The 16,641-nt window shown below is 42.3% G+C and overlaps 1 protein-coding gene across 5 annotated transcripts in view; it reads left to right on the top strand.

The window, feature by feature from the left end:
* The window catches only part of RERE (arginine-glutamic acid dipeptide repeats), a 338,755-nt gene that overhangs the window by 173,973 nt on the left and 148,141 nt on the right, over window positions 1–16,641 (top strand). For all 5 annotated transcript variants that reach the window (XM_066606873.1, XM_066606875.1, XM_066606872.1 and 2 more), the window contains one exon: window positions 2,919–2,989. In XM_066606873.1, the coding sequence (XP_066462970.1) occupies window positions 2,919–2,989 (71 nt within the window). The remainder of the gene's footprint in view (window positions 1–2,918; window positions 2,990–16,641) is intronic.

The raw sequence follows: 16,641 nt of genomic DNA on the forward strand, positions 1-16,641 counted from the left end.
AGGCAGAGAGTTCCATAATCTCACTGCTCTTACAGTAAAGATCACCCTTCTAACTCCATGTAGAAACCTTCTTCCCTCTAGACGTAGAGGGTGCCCACATGTTTGTTTATGCTCCTTAGAAGTCAGTGGTCCCCCCTGTCTATTATGTCAGTGTTCCACAAAGCTGCCATAGTAAATGTAACATATCAGCCTATTAGGCTTAGCGGTTGAAGTGAAGATTGCAGTGCATTAGGGATTTATTTACTATACGCAGAAATGGTATATGGATCTTTCTCCCAATATCCGAAGTCGGGGGCAGCAGGTTTTGTCCACCTTTCCACTAATGTGCATGGGGCACCTTCAGAGACTTGGAAACCCTCTTCAATAACATGCCCATAACCCACCACCATATGCTGTTTTAATGCATTGAACAGACATTGCCCTGTCTGACCCCCTCCCCCTCCCCCCATTACGTTGTACTTCTCATCTCCCCTGATGCATTGTGTATGTAGCTTAAATAAAAAGCGGGCTGCTTGTCGGCCTCTGACCTGTGATTCGTAATGATATTCCATGTAATGGTGTGGTAGAGCGAGGCATTAAAGAAGCATTATCATAATGCGCTTATGGCAGGTCATAGCAAGGGACTTTATTTATACGAGGAGCAATCATTATGGAGTGATATTTGTAGGCTCGTGTAAATGTATCTTTCTTTGTCCTTACCTTTTTATTTATGTCTATTTTGTGTAAACTTAAAATGGGTTTTTCTTCATGGAAAAGTGGTCCAATTTCAGAGCAGTGGTTCAGTCTTATGTAAATAAAGCACAATTGTATAAATGCTAGGGTGCTTTCACGTCTGGGTTGGGGATTCCGCTTTCCTGCTCCATTCGGGGAGCAACAAAGGTGAATCCCCGCAGCTGGACCGGTTCTGTCTCTGGACGGAATCAAACCGCACCGGACTCAACTGTTAAAGTGAACAAGAATCAATCACTTGTTGGAGTTGCTCAGTTCATCTCGCTTAAAAATCCAACTGACTTCTCAGTCCATGTAAACAGGTAGTCTATCTATGAAGGACTGCCTGTTTACTGTGAATGGAGGCGGGCGGTCTGAAGAGCTCTCAGAAGCGCACCACCTCCACTCACTGAGGAATAATCTCTGGCACCCGACAGTCCCCTGTAAAAGTACCCTAAACTTTTGAAAAGCTATTTTGATATTAACAGAACATAAACTCTTTGACAGGACAAGTAAACTGTGGCCCAGAAAGTTATCTTAGTATTAAGAGTCAAGTTAAACTTGGCTACACATGTAGATAACACAAGTTCCAGCATTCACAATTGGTGATTATCACAGCTTACCTCCTCCCCCTCGCTGCACATACCGCAGAGCATGCCCACAACACTCTTCCTTGCAGTCTTTTGTGTAAATGGTCCATGAGGCTGCTGTAAGGCATCTGTAAATGCAGTTCACTGCAACTCAGGCTGGATGGCTGCTCCCATAGTCATGTACAGACAATAGAATAGAAATAATTTACATTCTGAAATAAAAACAGTGATACCTTTCCCATTTACCAATCTATCTGGCTTTATTCCCTTTAAAAATATAGGTCCTACATTCCATTTAAGGGCTTGCTACAATGGATCCAGTTTAGGCAATCCTAAATCACAGTATCAGCACACCTACCTCTCTCTTGTTCTGAGGGTTTGCTGCAGTGTATCGTGTAGATAATTTCCATCGTTCTGGATCCAAACAGTTTAGCTGACTGAGGACTGGGATAAATTGTGAAAAATGCTTCCCTATGAATTCTTTTAGGGCTTTACAGGTTTTCATCCTCTGGTGAATTTACGTAAGATACTATAGAGGACCTTAACTTGTCTTATTAACCATGTCCTTGGAGTTTTCTGTGTCTGCCCAGTGCTTACATCATGAATTTTGGTGTCAGATGCTGAAATTGTTCTGGACTTGGCAGGACATGCTGATAATTTGAGAAATGGAATTTTAAAAATCGAGAACAAGTATGATGTCAGTGGCTATAAAATGTTTAAGATTCTTGTTTTGCAGACAACTGTTTAACTTTATCGAATATAATTCTAAACTGATGTGACCATCAGCAACTAAACTCAAGAAAAGCATCCTCTCACCACAAAAGGTGGATAGTTATAGTTCCAGAGGGCTTTGCTGGATCTTAATAGTTTCCTTTTTCTCTTTTTATCAGTGTGTTTTTGGAAATGAAGACTTTTTTTGTAATTGGTTTTCATTAAAAAATTTCTGTGTGCATGCATGTATTGTTTTCCAAGGCACTGCAGACTAGAGATCTGAAATATTCAGATCTGTCAGAGTAAATTGACACCTCCTCCTCTAGTTTGTTGTGAATATGCATTCACTGTCTTTCCTTTGAGCTGTTAGAGGTGTGTGGTGGTGATTGGCAAAGGGGGGAGGGTGGGGGGAATTGGTGAAGGAGACCAGGAGGACAGAGAGCAAAAAAAAGTTACTATTACAGAGGGCTTGAATTTGCTCCAGGTGAGTTTGCTCTAATCAGCAGTGACTTGGAATGGACCAGCAGCTACTCAAGAGGATGAGATAGCTGTGTAGTATTGAATGGGCGGGGTTATTCTACACAGCCTCTGAAAGAGGAGAGGGAAGTTGGAGCTGAGCCTGTGCAGGCTCATGAGAGAGACCAGCTGATCAGTGCTAGGAACACCCCTGAGCCAGAAACTTGAATTTAGGAGAGCCCACAAATAAAGTATAAGGCTTTATAAATGCATGATAAGGAAAACTCAATGCAAAAAAACAGGTGCATAATTTGTTTCAGCAGGGACTTGATAAGATATGTGTATATTGATTCGTAATGCACAAAGGTTTCCATGGCTTTCATTTCCATATGTTCAAAGTGGTTAATGTGCTATTGTTTGTAACAATCTGTCCTATGTTTTTTCCCCCTCCAGATTGCGTGTATATTGAGAGCCGAAGGCCTAACACTCCATACTTCATATGTAGCATTCAAGACTTCAAACTGGTGAGTTCACAGGCGGCACTCAATTTTTTAGTGTGCATTCAAGTTTTAGTAGGTTAAAATCCTTCAATAAGACAGCGGATTGTTTGGGAGCCATTTCATATAAATGGACATCTGCTTAAAATCGTCCACAGCACAGAAAATCTGCATGTAATGTTTCTCTGCTCCCATTAATCATGGCTGAGTTCATGACTCAGTGGCCCATCCTGTTTTGCACATGTTGTAATTCCATTAGTCGTATTATCACCAGTAGACATCATGCAGCCATTAAGCCATTGTGAATGAGTCAATAGAAGCAGCACGTGTACAAATCCCATCGCAGAGCTATTGCAGCCACAATGTTTTACAAGACTTAATGCCTAAGCTTGTCATAGACTCTTGGATGATTTGGCTGATACAACCTGAAATGAGTGCTCTTCAGTCTTTTCTACCAGTGTGAAAAATTGTCAGACATAATTTTTCTCAGTGTTTTATGATTCTGTGTACTTTTGGTGTATATGGTGGTGGTTCCTGTTTATGGCAGTGCAGATGTGGCTCTATACGCTCTGCAAACTGTGTGTAGTTAGAATGCCTTAGTGTATCGGTATAGTAAAAAGGAAAATATATACCCGCATATACGGTACATGACAGGTGCATGCTAAAAACTGATTTCACTGAGAGTGTGTTCTACATTGGTTTTTGCTTAGCTTTTGTGGGTTTTTAACGTGTGAGTGACATCAGAGGGTCCTCCATGTTTCATGCACTTCACAAAATAACCCAGAAAACTATCCAATTAATGTAATGTAAAACTAAAGTCAATGGGTGCATAAAGAGAAATTTTTTATCCTTTATTTGAATTTTCAAATGTAATTCATGTACAACATTGCCAAATACAGCAGTGATTTACAGGTATACATATTTCCAAAAGCTTATGTCTATCTCCGGCGACAGGTGTAGCCTGGATGGAGAACCTGCCATTATCCAACAGGATTGATAAGTTTGGGAGTTCCTTTCTATTAGGAATCTGCTGGCTCACCAGGACCAAGGTAGATTGGGTTGGCTAGAGATGGTGAGGGAGGAGGGAAGGGAACCACTGAGGGAAGAGGAAAAGTGGGAGATGCAGGGGAAGAACATAGAGGAGAGGAGAGAAATAAAAGGGAGGGGTGGGGAGGCACCTCAGACACCTCATCTCCAATTTTTGGAGGGAGTAGGGCATGGGACTCTGAGAAGTGGATCATGGGAGACATTGACAATCGAGATCTCTATATTCTTGAGAGTTGAGGAACTCAATCCAGTAGTGCCATGTTTTGGTAACTTCTGCGAGTCTGTGTGAAACCACAACACGATAGAGGGAGGGAATGCTTGTCACCCATAGCTTTTGGAGGCACGCCCTGGCTACGTTGTCTAGGTATCTGACCCCAGAGCGCCTATAGGAGTACGTAGGGACGTCCCTAAGGTGCCCTGATGTTTTACCCTCCCCAACCCCCCTTTCCCATTGGGTGGTGAAAAAAAAAAATGCACATGACTGACTTTAAAGGGTCCTAGCTCTGTCCGTTTCAAACTTTGACAGAACTCTGGTGTTAACATTGCCCATGTGAATGACTCCTAAAGGTGGTGTGAAGTTTTTTGTTTCTAAATGTAGGAAGTGATTGATCCCCTGCAGCAGCGGCCTCTGCTGCTTTTTGTTCTCTGTAATCATGGCTGCAGCGGTGAGGTTTCTGTACACCTTTATTGGATGCAGCAGCACAAAACTGCTCAGCCCAGCAGTTCTCTGCAATGGGTATTTGCGCTCATCACCGCTGCAGCCATGTAAACAAAGCCCAGCAGAGAAGCCTGAAGTGGCGGGGGATTTATCGCACAAGAATAGCTTTTATTTTATACCATTTCCTACTTTTAGAAAAAAAAAATCACTACTCCAGCCTCTTTAAGGGCAGGGGTCCTGATTATGCATCACCCCTCCGTCATTTCCATAAAATCCTCCTTCATGTATTTAGATTGCCTTGCACACCTGGTTCCTCTTCTTGTGTTTGTTGCCAGCTTTCAGTGCAGCCTTGTGTTATTCATGTCTGCTGTAATAATGCCTTTGCCTGTATTGTACTGTTGTGCACATTAGCAGGTACATTGGGACTTACTGCAGAAGCAGTGGAGAAATCGTGAATTACAATGTGAAGGTTTCCATTCTGCGCAGAATTTCCTGCTGAGTTCCCATAATTGCTCAGGGATATTAACGGCAATAAAGGCCGACTCTTTTGTTGTCAGTATTGGTTTTGCACCGTGCATTAGGGCTGTCTGCAAAACAACATGAATACCTGTCGGCAGCTGGAGACAGAGGGCTGTGTGCAGCCTCTGATTTAGTGCCCTCTTAATGCTGCCCCCCAGCTTAGAGGCATTATGTGATGTGGCTATAAAGGTGTGTTGCTGGGCATGTTTATGGCATTCTCTTCAGCATCTGTAGGGCAGTAATTCTTGTCTATGTGCCCAGTGGGACGGTAGGCTTGGGTAATGAAGCAGCATGCATTCATCTGATTAAGGTTATTATTTTGATCTAGAGATTCTTAGTGCATTCTCCAGTAGATTAAGTTTTATGCCGCTTCTTCCTGTGGTCAGTGGTCACCTCTTGTGTTGAAGGAGATGGAATGGAAAGCTCTTAAAGTGTAAAACCTGATCCCTGCATATTTATTTTACACCTCGACATTAGTGAAGATTATTTCACAGCAGAGCTGGATAACCTTGCCCCCCCCCCCCCCCATGTGTGTGCCGCAAAGTTTGTTTGATCCATGTTAAATAATTCTCACCTCTTTTAGTACCCCTCCTAGGTTTTTTTTTTTTAAAAGGGAAAATTAAATATACATATATTTCATATCTCTTTAAATCATTTATATATATATATATATATATATATATATATATTGTGCGTGTATGTATTTTATATAGAATTGAATGCAGACAATAGACTATGCAAAAGTAGATGAGGAAGGCTTTAGCTTTAGGTATCCCTTTTTTGACCACTCATTTGTTTCCCACCAGAAAAATGTCAATTACGTTGCCAGACCACTTTCTTTTTGTGACTGTATCCTCTACATGATGCTCCTTCCCGTGTTGCCTTTTGTATGCTCTTGGCCAATTAGTCTTGCTTGCATCAAATGAGTTTTGAGTGTAAAGAATAGAAGAATAATCTGTGCAAGGTTCATCCATGTTTTATTCATGACGAAGGGTTTCTGTATGCAGACAGCTCCTATTTTAAAGTGGACTTGTCTGTTTTTAGTAAATAAGTGCATTCCCCATCAAACAACAGTTTGGGCGCCTATTCTTGGAACTCTTGTGTTCCTCCTGGAAATGTATAGATCAGTTGGTGACTGGGTGCTGCCTGTTGGGGGGTCCTTACAGTCTTCTCCACTGGATACTGCCTGTGTAGGAACACGTTCCTTAGACAAGGGGGATGGTAACTTCCATTGTCTATTTATGTAATAATTGCTAGGAGGTGTAATGTAGGAGGAGACTTCGAAGGCTGCATTCACACTTGCTGGTTTTTTTTAAACCGCACCAAAAAAGCATTTGTTTTCAAAAACTGAATGTGGTTTATAAAACGCATGATTTCTAAAAACCGCATGTTTTTGGGTTTTTGTTTTTTTTTCACATGCATGAAAAGCAGATGTAAAATCTTTTGCATATCACGCGTTGTTCTAGCCAAAACAAGTCAGTTTTTCCCTGACCTACATCGCACTCACCTGTGTGAATACAATCTTATTAGTATCAATTCATTGCCGTTTTATCGTATGCCGCGCAGATTTACAGCATGGCTCCTCTTTTATTTCACTAGGCTGCACATTCGCTGGTAGTGCTTTACTCCAGCAATAAGCAGTGTTTATGGCTATTGTCTGAGTTACGAGGACTGTTCTTCCCAAATTCCATCATATATGGGGGAGGCTTAGTCGTCTGGCACTTACCATGTAGCCGATGGACTATATGACCCTATCTTCAGGATGAGCCTTTAAGGCGAGATGGCAAATGTGTGGAACACTGAACATACAGGCCACTTTTACAAACCCGGTAATTACTCTATCTATATTTTTGCAATAGGCTTTCTCTTTTTTTTTACTTTTCTAGATTTCAGTTTAGTCGTTGACTACTGTACAATTGCCCCTGTATGCTACATGATGCTATGTTTATATATCCTAACTTGAAAGAGGACTATCTCATTTATTATACTCTTGTTTTAAAATTTAATAAACATCATTGAAATACTAAAAAAAAAAATCCTGCTTCCCTTTTTTTTACCTTTGGTACAGTCCGTGTAGTAAAGTGTATAGGAGCTGCTCTCCTTGTGCATACTTGATGTGCTGGAAGCAGCTGCTCATACCCTGCATAAGCTGAAGTGATGTCACCATCTGCTCCCCAAACTTCCTCTGGAGCGTGTGCTGTGCACTGATGCAGCACCACCGGAGACAGCCGCTTACAGGGCTCTGACTACCAAGAGCTGTTAATTTGCCTTGTGCCTTCCATGCTCCAGCCAGCCTTTGAATCTGGGTCATAATGGTACTTTTCTTCCCATTATCAGATCTGCTCCTCTATACAAAAAGGCTGGAAATGCAGCAGGCTTTATGCCTCTTGCAAGACGGTCAAAGTGCTTGTGCGTTTCCTGTATTCGTATTTTCCATAATCTGGTTTGTTGGCATTTTTTAAACCTTTTTACTCCCTTAACACTTAAAAAAAATAAATAAATAAATAAAAAAAAATAAGAATCAAGCACGTGCGTTCTCCTCGGCTGATGTAATTATGGCCATGTGGATTGAGCTCTCACAGAGAACATGACGCACACAGGAGACATACAGATGACATTGTTTTGCAGGTTTTATCTGCTAAAGACAGAAAATACCACAATCTAATATTTCTGTCACTGTGTATTGTGTTTGTAAAGCGCCTGATGTTTTCTTATGTTAATATTCTTTTTGTCCCTTTTTGGTGGCAACAATGAAGCATTAGGCAGTGCATTGTATCATATTCTTAATCATTTCTAATAAAGCAAAAGCAATGATGTCAGTTTCTCACAATCTACTTGGTTCTCGCTGTGCCGCTCTTGTGCCGGAGATGGTTTATAATGCACCCGTTTCCTTTTTCACTATATTTTTGCCATGTTTCTTCTATTGTGCTGAAGTATAGCGAGACAATATATATAAATATAGAATTTTCTGTGATTGACGAAACGGTTTGAAGTGGTTATAAATGCTATATTATGCAGTTGTATGATAATTCCCTCATATAATGTTGTTATTGGAGTAGGAGGGGCGGCTGTAATAAGGCTGCAGGGCCGAGGGGAATTCGGGCTAAATTAAATAACATTTCCACTGCTGCAGACAGCGAAATTCAGGCGCCTTTGTGTTGTCTGAATGGCATTTTTGTAAAAGCTAATGTCTCTGTGCCCCCCTGCTTTACAAACAGGACAATCTCCATGTGTAGGGAAATGTACAGGAAGACACTTATAGGGGTTGTACCAAGATCACAAGTTATCCCATATCCACAGGGTATAGCTTGGTGATCGTGGGGGTCTCGCTGCAGAACAGTGTACTCCTGCAACCAGCGCTACATTCAGTCTCCTCCTCGCTGGGGGAGGAGGAGGGAGACGGGACCCTGTTCTCAGGATCAGTGGGGGTCTCAGTGGTGAGACCCCCACCAATCAGCATGTCCTCTCTTATCCTGTGGATGGGGGATAACTTGTAATTATGGCACAGCCCCTTTTAAATGCCAGATAGTCGTTCACTGAATAGAAGTGGGGCGGGCCAGAGATCTCTTCCTGCTGCCCGCCACCATTTACTGTGAACAGGCAGTTGTCCAGCAATTAACGACTGCCTGTTTACACTAAGCAAGAAGTACTTGTGTAAAACTACTCTACCTTTTGGGTCACCCTGTAGTTATTAGGGAACTGTCCATAATGCTTATAGGGAGGGCATTGTCCAGGAGTAGTTAAATAGGGTCTCCCCTAAATGGTGCTGCGTCTGTACATGGTCTAGTATTGTGGCTCATTCTTATTCAAGTGAGTAGAGCTGAACTGCAATACCAGGCACAGTCCATGGACAGATGTGGCGCGGTTTCTGGAAAAACAGCAGACCCTTATCTGGTTTGTTTCATGGTAAGGATTCCTTCACAGTTTTATTAATTGTCGTTTTAAACTGAATGTAAAGTTTTAAAACAACATTTTTATCTTTTAAATGAAACATTCAGTTCTTGTTTTTACCTTTTTAAAGTGGCATTTATTTAATATCTTTTAGTACATGCGGAAAATGCCAGAAAAAAACTCCATACCCAGAGCATGGTGTAGTATGAAAATGTGCTATAAACCAAAATGCTTTATATGTAGTGCGGTAAATACTCCACAGTAGTAATTGGTCCATAGTATGTCCGTTTAGGCTCTGGATTTTTCAAATGCACAGATAAAACCGCAACAAATACACACACAAATGGCATTAAAATCCGACTAACGCACATGGATTATGATGTAAATCTGCCCCAAAATACACAGCATTTGCGCCCCCCCCCCCCCCCCCCCACACACACACACACACCCCTACCCCCATACACCCACTTCCCAGTCGCCTGATCCTTATTTTTCGAGCCCCAATTTGCACAGTATATGTAATTCTATGTCCTCCTTTCATTCCTGTGATTGCATTGTGTATGGCTATAAGAAGCCACCAATGTCCTTACTGTGTTGTACTACAGCTCCATGAAGCTTCCAACATGTGCAGACAGCATCGATGCTACTAAACGCTGAGATCGTCACCAGACAATGTCACCCATCACGCTTCATCCCGTCTGTCATGGATAATGTGATTTATCTCTATTATTAATGCTTGCCTGTCCCTGTACTAGACTCTACAGAGCTCTGCTGTTTGCTGTGAAGAGGCGAACCCTTTCTGCATCTTGTCTTGTGCTATCTATCCGGAATTAATTAGTGTGATTAACTTTGTAGTACTGACTTCTCCTGGTTAGAAATGTAAATGTCATGCAACAACCGCTGCAAGTCTGCTTACAAATGATCTCTTAAATGTGTTTTCAAAAGGAATCTGTAGGAGGCTAATAAATCACAGATGGCGCGGTGCTATAGGAGGGGAGTTGCATTGATTTTTACCAAATCAGGTAAGGGAGACATTGGTTGATCATTTAAATAGCTCTATATTAAAATGCAAAATAGGCATTATAGGATTTCTTGTAGGCCCGGTGCTCATTACATATTGATCTACATCAGAGCCGGGTAACCAATGCACTTAGTAAGATGCTACTGAGAATATATTTGTGGGTTGACTTCAATGAAAGATCTTCCCAACAAGTACAGTGACACTTGTTACAAAAAAGGGCCCATCACTGAACCCTTTGAACATTTTAGCAATTTACTTGGGGCATTTCCTCCCAAATAGATTATGGTTTAGGACAGTGGTCCTCAAGCAGTGGCTTGGGAAGCACATGGGCTAGTGACTCCTTGCTGTGTGACTCGCCATGGGAGTCCCGAGTTGTTACCTCTATACACCGGCAGTTGACGTTATTGCAGACCTATCCTAACCAACAAACTGGGCCAATTCGGATGGCATACTACTAGACACAATCCTTTCTCTACATATACACTAGGTCTACATGGTGGATTTCAGTGCGACGTGTCGTGTGGCCAGATTGGCCTATAGTCCTGCTAAGTAAGTGAATGCGGTCATCTGGTTTAGATTTTTTGCGGTTGCAGCAACATGATGGTCACAACATGATTTCATTAGGTTACGGTGTAGCAGGGCCGTCTTTGGCCTCATGACAAGTTTTGCACCCAAAAATGCCATGAAGCCCTAGCCTAAAAATTTCTCTCTATCTTTGCGTTGGATGTGGCTCCTGACTAATCACTCAAAGTGCAATGTGGCTCACAAGGTATAAAAGGTTGGGGACCTGCGGTTTAGGAAAACAGTACTGGAAAAAATATTAGAGAATCCTAGTCCAACTGCTCTTTCTCATGGATGTCCATTGGGATGTGACTAGTTCCTGTACTATACACATGCTATACAGAGGATGTCAGCGTTTTGCGTATCTGGAGCCACATGTGCAGAGACTGCGGCTGCGGCGCAGGAGAACTTGCTTTTCCAGTGATGAATTTTCATTAAAAGGATTGTCTGATTTTTAGAAAACCCATTTTTTAACTACCTTTTGAAGGAGTTAAATGTTAATAGAGGAGGTCCATATTCAAGATGATTTGAAGGAGTCGGGGAGAGAATGATCAAAGTCCCCTTTTACTAAAAATGCATCGTTTTGATGTGAAAGATTTAGAACTCATCAAGCCTAAAGTATACAATGAAATAGAATTTTTAACACTGCCTTGGACATTGCTAAAAGTTCTAGAATATAAAGAAAAGGTTTTTATGTTTGCCACAATAGTGTCCGATTGTGGCAGATTGTCATAGTACTCATGGTATTTCATTGGCACAAACCGTCGTAGAGCCTGCAAATCGATGTATTGGTCCACATGTAATGGGAGAAGAATGCAGAATATTCAATGTTCCAACATCTTTGGAATGTTATGTTTTTTGTGAGTTCTGACAAAGTATAGGGTCCTCTGTATGCGCAGAATGTGGGGCCACATATATCATTTTCTATTCCCTTGTTTCTTGAATGCAAAAAGGACATTGGCGCAGGTACAATGGTTGTAAAAATACATCCTCACTTTTGACCATGTGCTGTTTGCATCCTTCTTCCAATAACTGTGTTTTCTTTGCACGGCTCTGGAATGGACTAAGATCACTTTTTCATTTATCTACCATTTACCAGCATATTTTATAAAATTAATCTACAAAATGACAGGTTCTTTTTAAATATGCAGAAAGTGGACTTTGGTTCTTGAGCCCTTCATTTATTAGGATGTAGTCAGATGGGGAGGTTGAGGTGTGGTCAAAGCAAAAACCACCCCAAAATAACCGCATGTAGTTTTGTTGTGTTCTCCTGTGATGCACTTGTGGTACAATCGTGAACTGTACATAAAACCATTGACTGTTCTGACTGCACCTCAATCTCCCCATCTAAATACAGCCAGAGTGCAGAGAGGCTACATAGACCTACTTTGGAGGACTACACATTTATTTCTTAAGGCCCATTTACACGGAGCAATGATCGCTGAAAGGTGATCGATTTTGCGATAATCGTAGCGTCTAAATGTGCGCCCATTGTGCACATTTTGTGCACTGCTAGCTGAATCTTAAGTTCAGGCCAAACTAAAAGTCGTCCTTCAGCCTTATCAGCAGTTCTCCACGGGAGTGCTGATAGCATTGTTTCCCCATGAAGAACATAAGATCTGAATGCAGATAAGAGCCCTTGTTCAGTGAAGGTTGCATTTGCACGCTTAATTGCTCTTGGGTAGCTGAGTAGCTACTTAAAAGTTTATGCAAAATCCGTCACTCAAACTGTCCTTTGAGCGATCTTCATCAGGCCGTGTAAATGGGCCTTTACACATGGACAGCCCATTGATTTTACCAAGAACTCAGATGTTTGGTCACCAAGAAATTGTTGTGTTGCTGTTATCACCTGTGATTCAGTCAAAAATTTGCATTCCTTCAAGTTTTTTTTTGTTTGGAAATGGGTAATAGCCTAAAGGCTCATTTACATGCAAAGATCGCTCAAAATTCGTTCAAAAGATGGGGACTATGACAGTTTAAGCGATCATTTTGCATAAGCTGCTAATAGGCACTAATGCTTATTACCTTCATTTGCATGTAAATTAGCCTCCAGGACCTGTATGCAGATAACAGCAGGTGGTTTGTTCTCTGCATACAGTTCCTTTGTTCGCTTCTGAAGGATAGCATGGGTATTTTATTAACAAACTATCCCACAAAATGTTGGCCATGACCTTTCCTACTGAACTCTGCAAAAAAGAGGGCTGAGAGGAGACTTAAGCCCAATGTCCACTTGCACACACGGATTCCACAGCTGAATCCCACAGCGGAATCCAGCTGTGCCTGCGGACATTGGGCAACAGGTTTTCTTACCTCTCCGGCTCCAGCACGGATCTCCTATGCGCCGGATAGATCTTCTTTCGTCAGCACAGCGGATGCGTCCGGATAGGCCAGCGATGTGCTGGATGCATACGCAGCACATTTTTTTTTATTTCTGAATGTCCTGCTTTCTTGCGGATCTGCAGCACAGCCACAATGACAGCTGTGGCTATCCTGCGGATATGATGGCTTCTATTGACTTCAATGGAAGCCATTCCGCAGGATCTGCAGACAAAATGGAGCATGCTGCAATTTCTTCCCGTGCGTGCTATCTGCATGCCGGGGAAAAAAAATCACATTCTCTTGCTTTAAATTGCCCTGCAAAGGCTTATGCATCCCTATGGGGTTTTAAAGCTGCGGATCTCCAACGCTGGAGGCACGCGTATTTTATAATTGAGATCCGCACGTGGACATTGGGCCTAAATAGCGGTCTACAAATATCTGAAGGGCTGTCACAGTGCAGAGGGATCAGCCCTATTCTCATCTGCACAGGGAAAGACTAGAAGCAATGGGATGAAACTGAAAGGGAGGAGACAGATTAGATATTAGAAAAAACTTTTGACAGTGAAGGTGATGAAGGAGTGGAACAGGTTACCACGGGAGGTGGTGAGTTATCCTTCAATGGAAGTGTACAAACAAAGGCTGGACAAATATCTGGGATGATTTAGTGAATCCTGCACTGAGCAGGGGGTTGGGCCCGATGACCCTGGAGGTCCCTTACAACTCTACCATTCTATCTCTTGAAATTCTTAGTCCGCGTGATTTACAGTGCTGCCACTGTGACTGTTTGGTCGCAGGATCATAGGGGTTTAATAAAGTTTAATGAACAGTCACCATCATTGCAAAAAATTAGCACTGGATTCTTCAAAATGCTTCAAAATCACCTTGGAAGTACCCACTCGTGTGCTTGTGATTAGCGTTGAAACATTTTGCACCCATTTGTGCCTGTCCAATTGTTAATGTTATACTCCAACCACTCTCCTTGGATATCTGCAACGTCTTGGCTATTGTTTTCAGTTCATTCGCCCATCTTCCAAAACAATGTCATGATCACAGCCAACAATTTCAGGTGTTGACACAGTGATGAAGGAACCCCTCAAAGTTGATACGTCATTATGAGTATGATGGGCACCGGTCACCCAATGCTTCCATCATGCACTCATCAGTTTCTTCTGGTGTGTTTTTCTTTTCTTTTTTTTTTTGCATGAACACGATTCCTCACAGTTCAAAGCTGGAGAATTCCACCTTTTTCTCTACCTTGCTGCTTTTAAGAATACTTTTCATAGCAACAATGACAAACTTTTGCATACGTTTCAGGAAGGGGGTCAGACTAAGAACTTCCAGGCTTTCCCTCGTACCGGTCACCCTATTTCTCTGAAGATTGCAGCAGTGGGACACCCTATGAGCAGCTTAACATAAGGAGCACTGCTAACAAAGCGGACAGCCTTTAGGTAGTAATATCTTTTAATGATCACTTATGTAGAAAAAAAAACTTGTGAGACCTTGACATTGGACGTGACACAACTGACTTGAGTCAGATTTGTGAAAAGGTCTCTAGTTTCATGAGGAATGGGAGATAAATCCAATGTCAGTAGTTAACATCTCTAAAGGTGAATCCTCCATGGACTGCTCTGAAGTGATAGTGTTCAAGAAATGGCATTCTTCTTTTTTTTTTTTATATACTTAGCTCAGGATTCCTGAATTAACCCATTAAGTACAATCAAAAGGAAACCCAATACAAAGTGTGATAAATCGAGTTCACACATCATTATGGCACATATAGATGTACTAGGCTCCAGAATACATAATTCCAGCTGTCTGCTGTTTCCCCCCCTCTTTTACACACAGCTGTTTTTTTTATTATTTTTTTATTTAAGTTTGCTAGAAAATAATAATCCCAGTTATGTGTTCTGAAAACTGTTGGAGCCAGATCCAATTGGCGCAGGCTCCACTGCATTGTGAGATTTAATAAATCCCCGCCGGCACACAGATCGAACACAGCATAATGATAGAGCTGCCGTGGAAAAGAAATTGATTACAGGTTTTCAGACAGTATCATTAACGTTCCTTTCTGGAATATGCCAAGGGTAATAGACCATTCTGTTTGGTTAATTTCGCTTATGTGGAATAGCATTGATTACATTATCATCTGCGTTACATGGTGCAGGTGTACTGGTAGGAATGTGCGAGGCCCAACCTGGCACGTTTTTGGCAGTGGGTAAATCCAGCGGTTTTGACTGTGCACGGTTTGGAAAAAGCTCAGTGTTAAATGATTGCAGGAGGGATGGAAACCTTGATGTGCAATGCATTATTACCTCTAATGACCCTGTCTGTCCGGCTTTGTGGTGTAAATCTGCAGGGGGTGGGAGAGGAAGGGCCGGCTGTCTGAGGCTTGTTGGAAGCCGGGCAGAGATAAAGCATGCAGCCAGAGCCTCGCTGAAGGAGCACAAACAGCTGTGTGACATGCAAGCTTTAACTACAAATTACAGAGCGGCAGAGCACAAGCTGCTGCCAAGCACAATACGCAGGTCACTCCGCCAGCACCACTTCTCCTCACAACCTACAGATTTGCTGATATTTGCCTTGTTGTCGGAGCCAAGGCGGTGGGATTTTCTTGCTTTTTAAATGACATGTTGGTTCTAAACTGGTTTTTCTTCCCTCGAAATTTAGGTTTGCATTTGAAAAGCTCTTATTTTTCTAAGGAAGTTTAGAAACCAACTCTTCCACTAGAACAGATTGACTTGGATTGCGTTGCACAATGCTGCTTATATTTTCCATTGGGTCCCTGAGATATGAGAACTGTTGGTGGACGTCTGCTACGTCTCTACTCTTCCCTTGCGCTAGTTTGTGGAATTCTCCCTCACTAGGATTGTGGCAATGCCAGAATTTTAGATCTACAGCCTTACAGCACAGTTGAAATCTACTTAGTCCTCCCTCACAAGGGCGTTTTTGTACAGCGTTTAGCGCTGCTTTTTCAGCACAGCGCTAAATTCTGTACAATGCTCCCCTTCATTTCAATGGAGCTGCTCACAAGTGTCAAAGCTCAGTTTCCAATGCTGCGCTTTAACAGCGATGCATGTTCTATCTTTGGCCGTTTTCAGCTCTGCGTTGCCCATTAAAATGAATGGGCATCGGTTTCAGCACAGCCAAAAACGCTGCACAACTTTGTACCGTGCCATAGCTACAATGCCTGAGGGAAAAAAAAATCAGTAGTCACCTAGCAGACACCGTTGGGTCCCTGCCGCTGCTTTCCGTAGCTTATCCCCGGCAAAGCATCCCTTTCTGGTAACGGGTATTGAAGACCCCGCCTACGGCAAGCGATTTCGCTGATTGGCTGAGGCACCTGGCCAATCACAGCTATTCATTGAATGGCTCAGCCAATCAGAGCAATCTCTTACTGGAGGCGTTGTCTTCAACCCACGTTACCAGCAAAAGATGTCAGGGATTACAAATGCCGGGAAGCTTGCACAGAGCTCCGGAGAACAGCGGCATGGACCGGATGGCGTCTGCTAGGTGAGTATTGTTTTTTTTTCTGCTCCCAAAACGTGTGCCAGTGCTGAAAAACGTGTGCCAGTGTTGAAAAACTCTGTGTTTCTGCATACACCTGTGTAAGGGAGGCCTTTGGGTGTATTCAGATTAAGATGGTGCCGTTGAAATTGCATTAAA

This window comes from Eleutherodactylus coqui, chromosome 6 (genome assembly GCF_035609145.1).
Source record: "Eleutherodactylus coqui strain aEleCoq1 chromosome 6, aEleCoq1.hap1, whole genome shotgun sequence".
Classification (NCBI taxonomy): domain Eukaryota; kingdom Metazoa; phylum Chordata; class Amphibia; order Anura; family Eleutherodactylidae; genus Eleutherodactylus; species Eleutherodactylus coqui.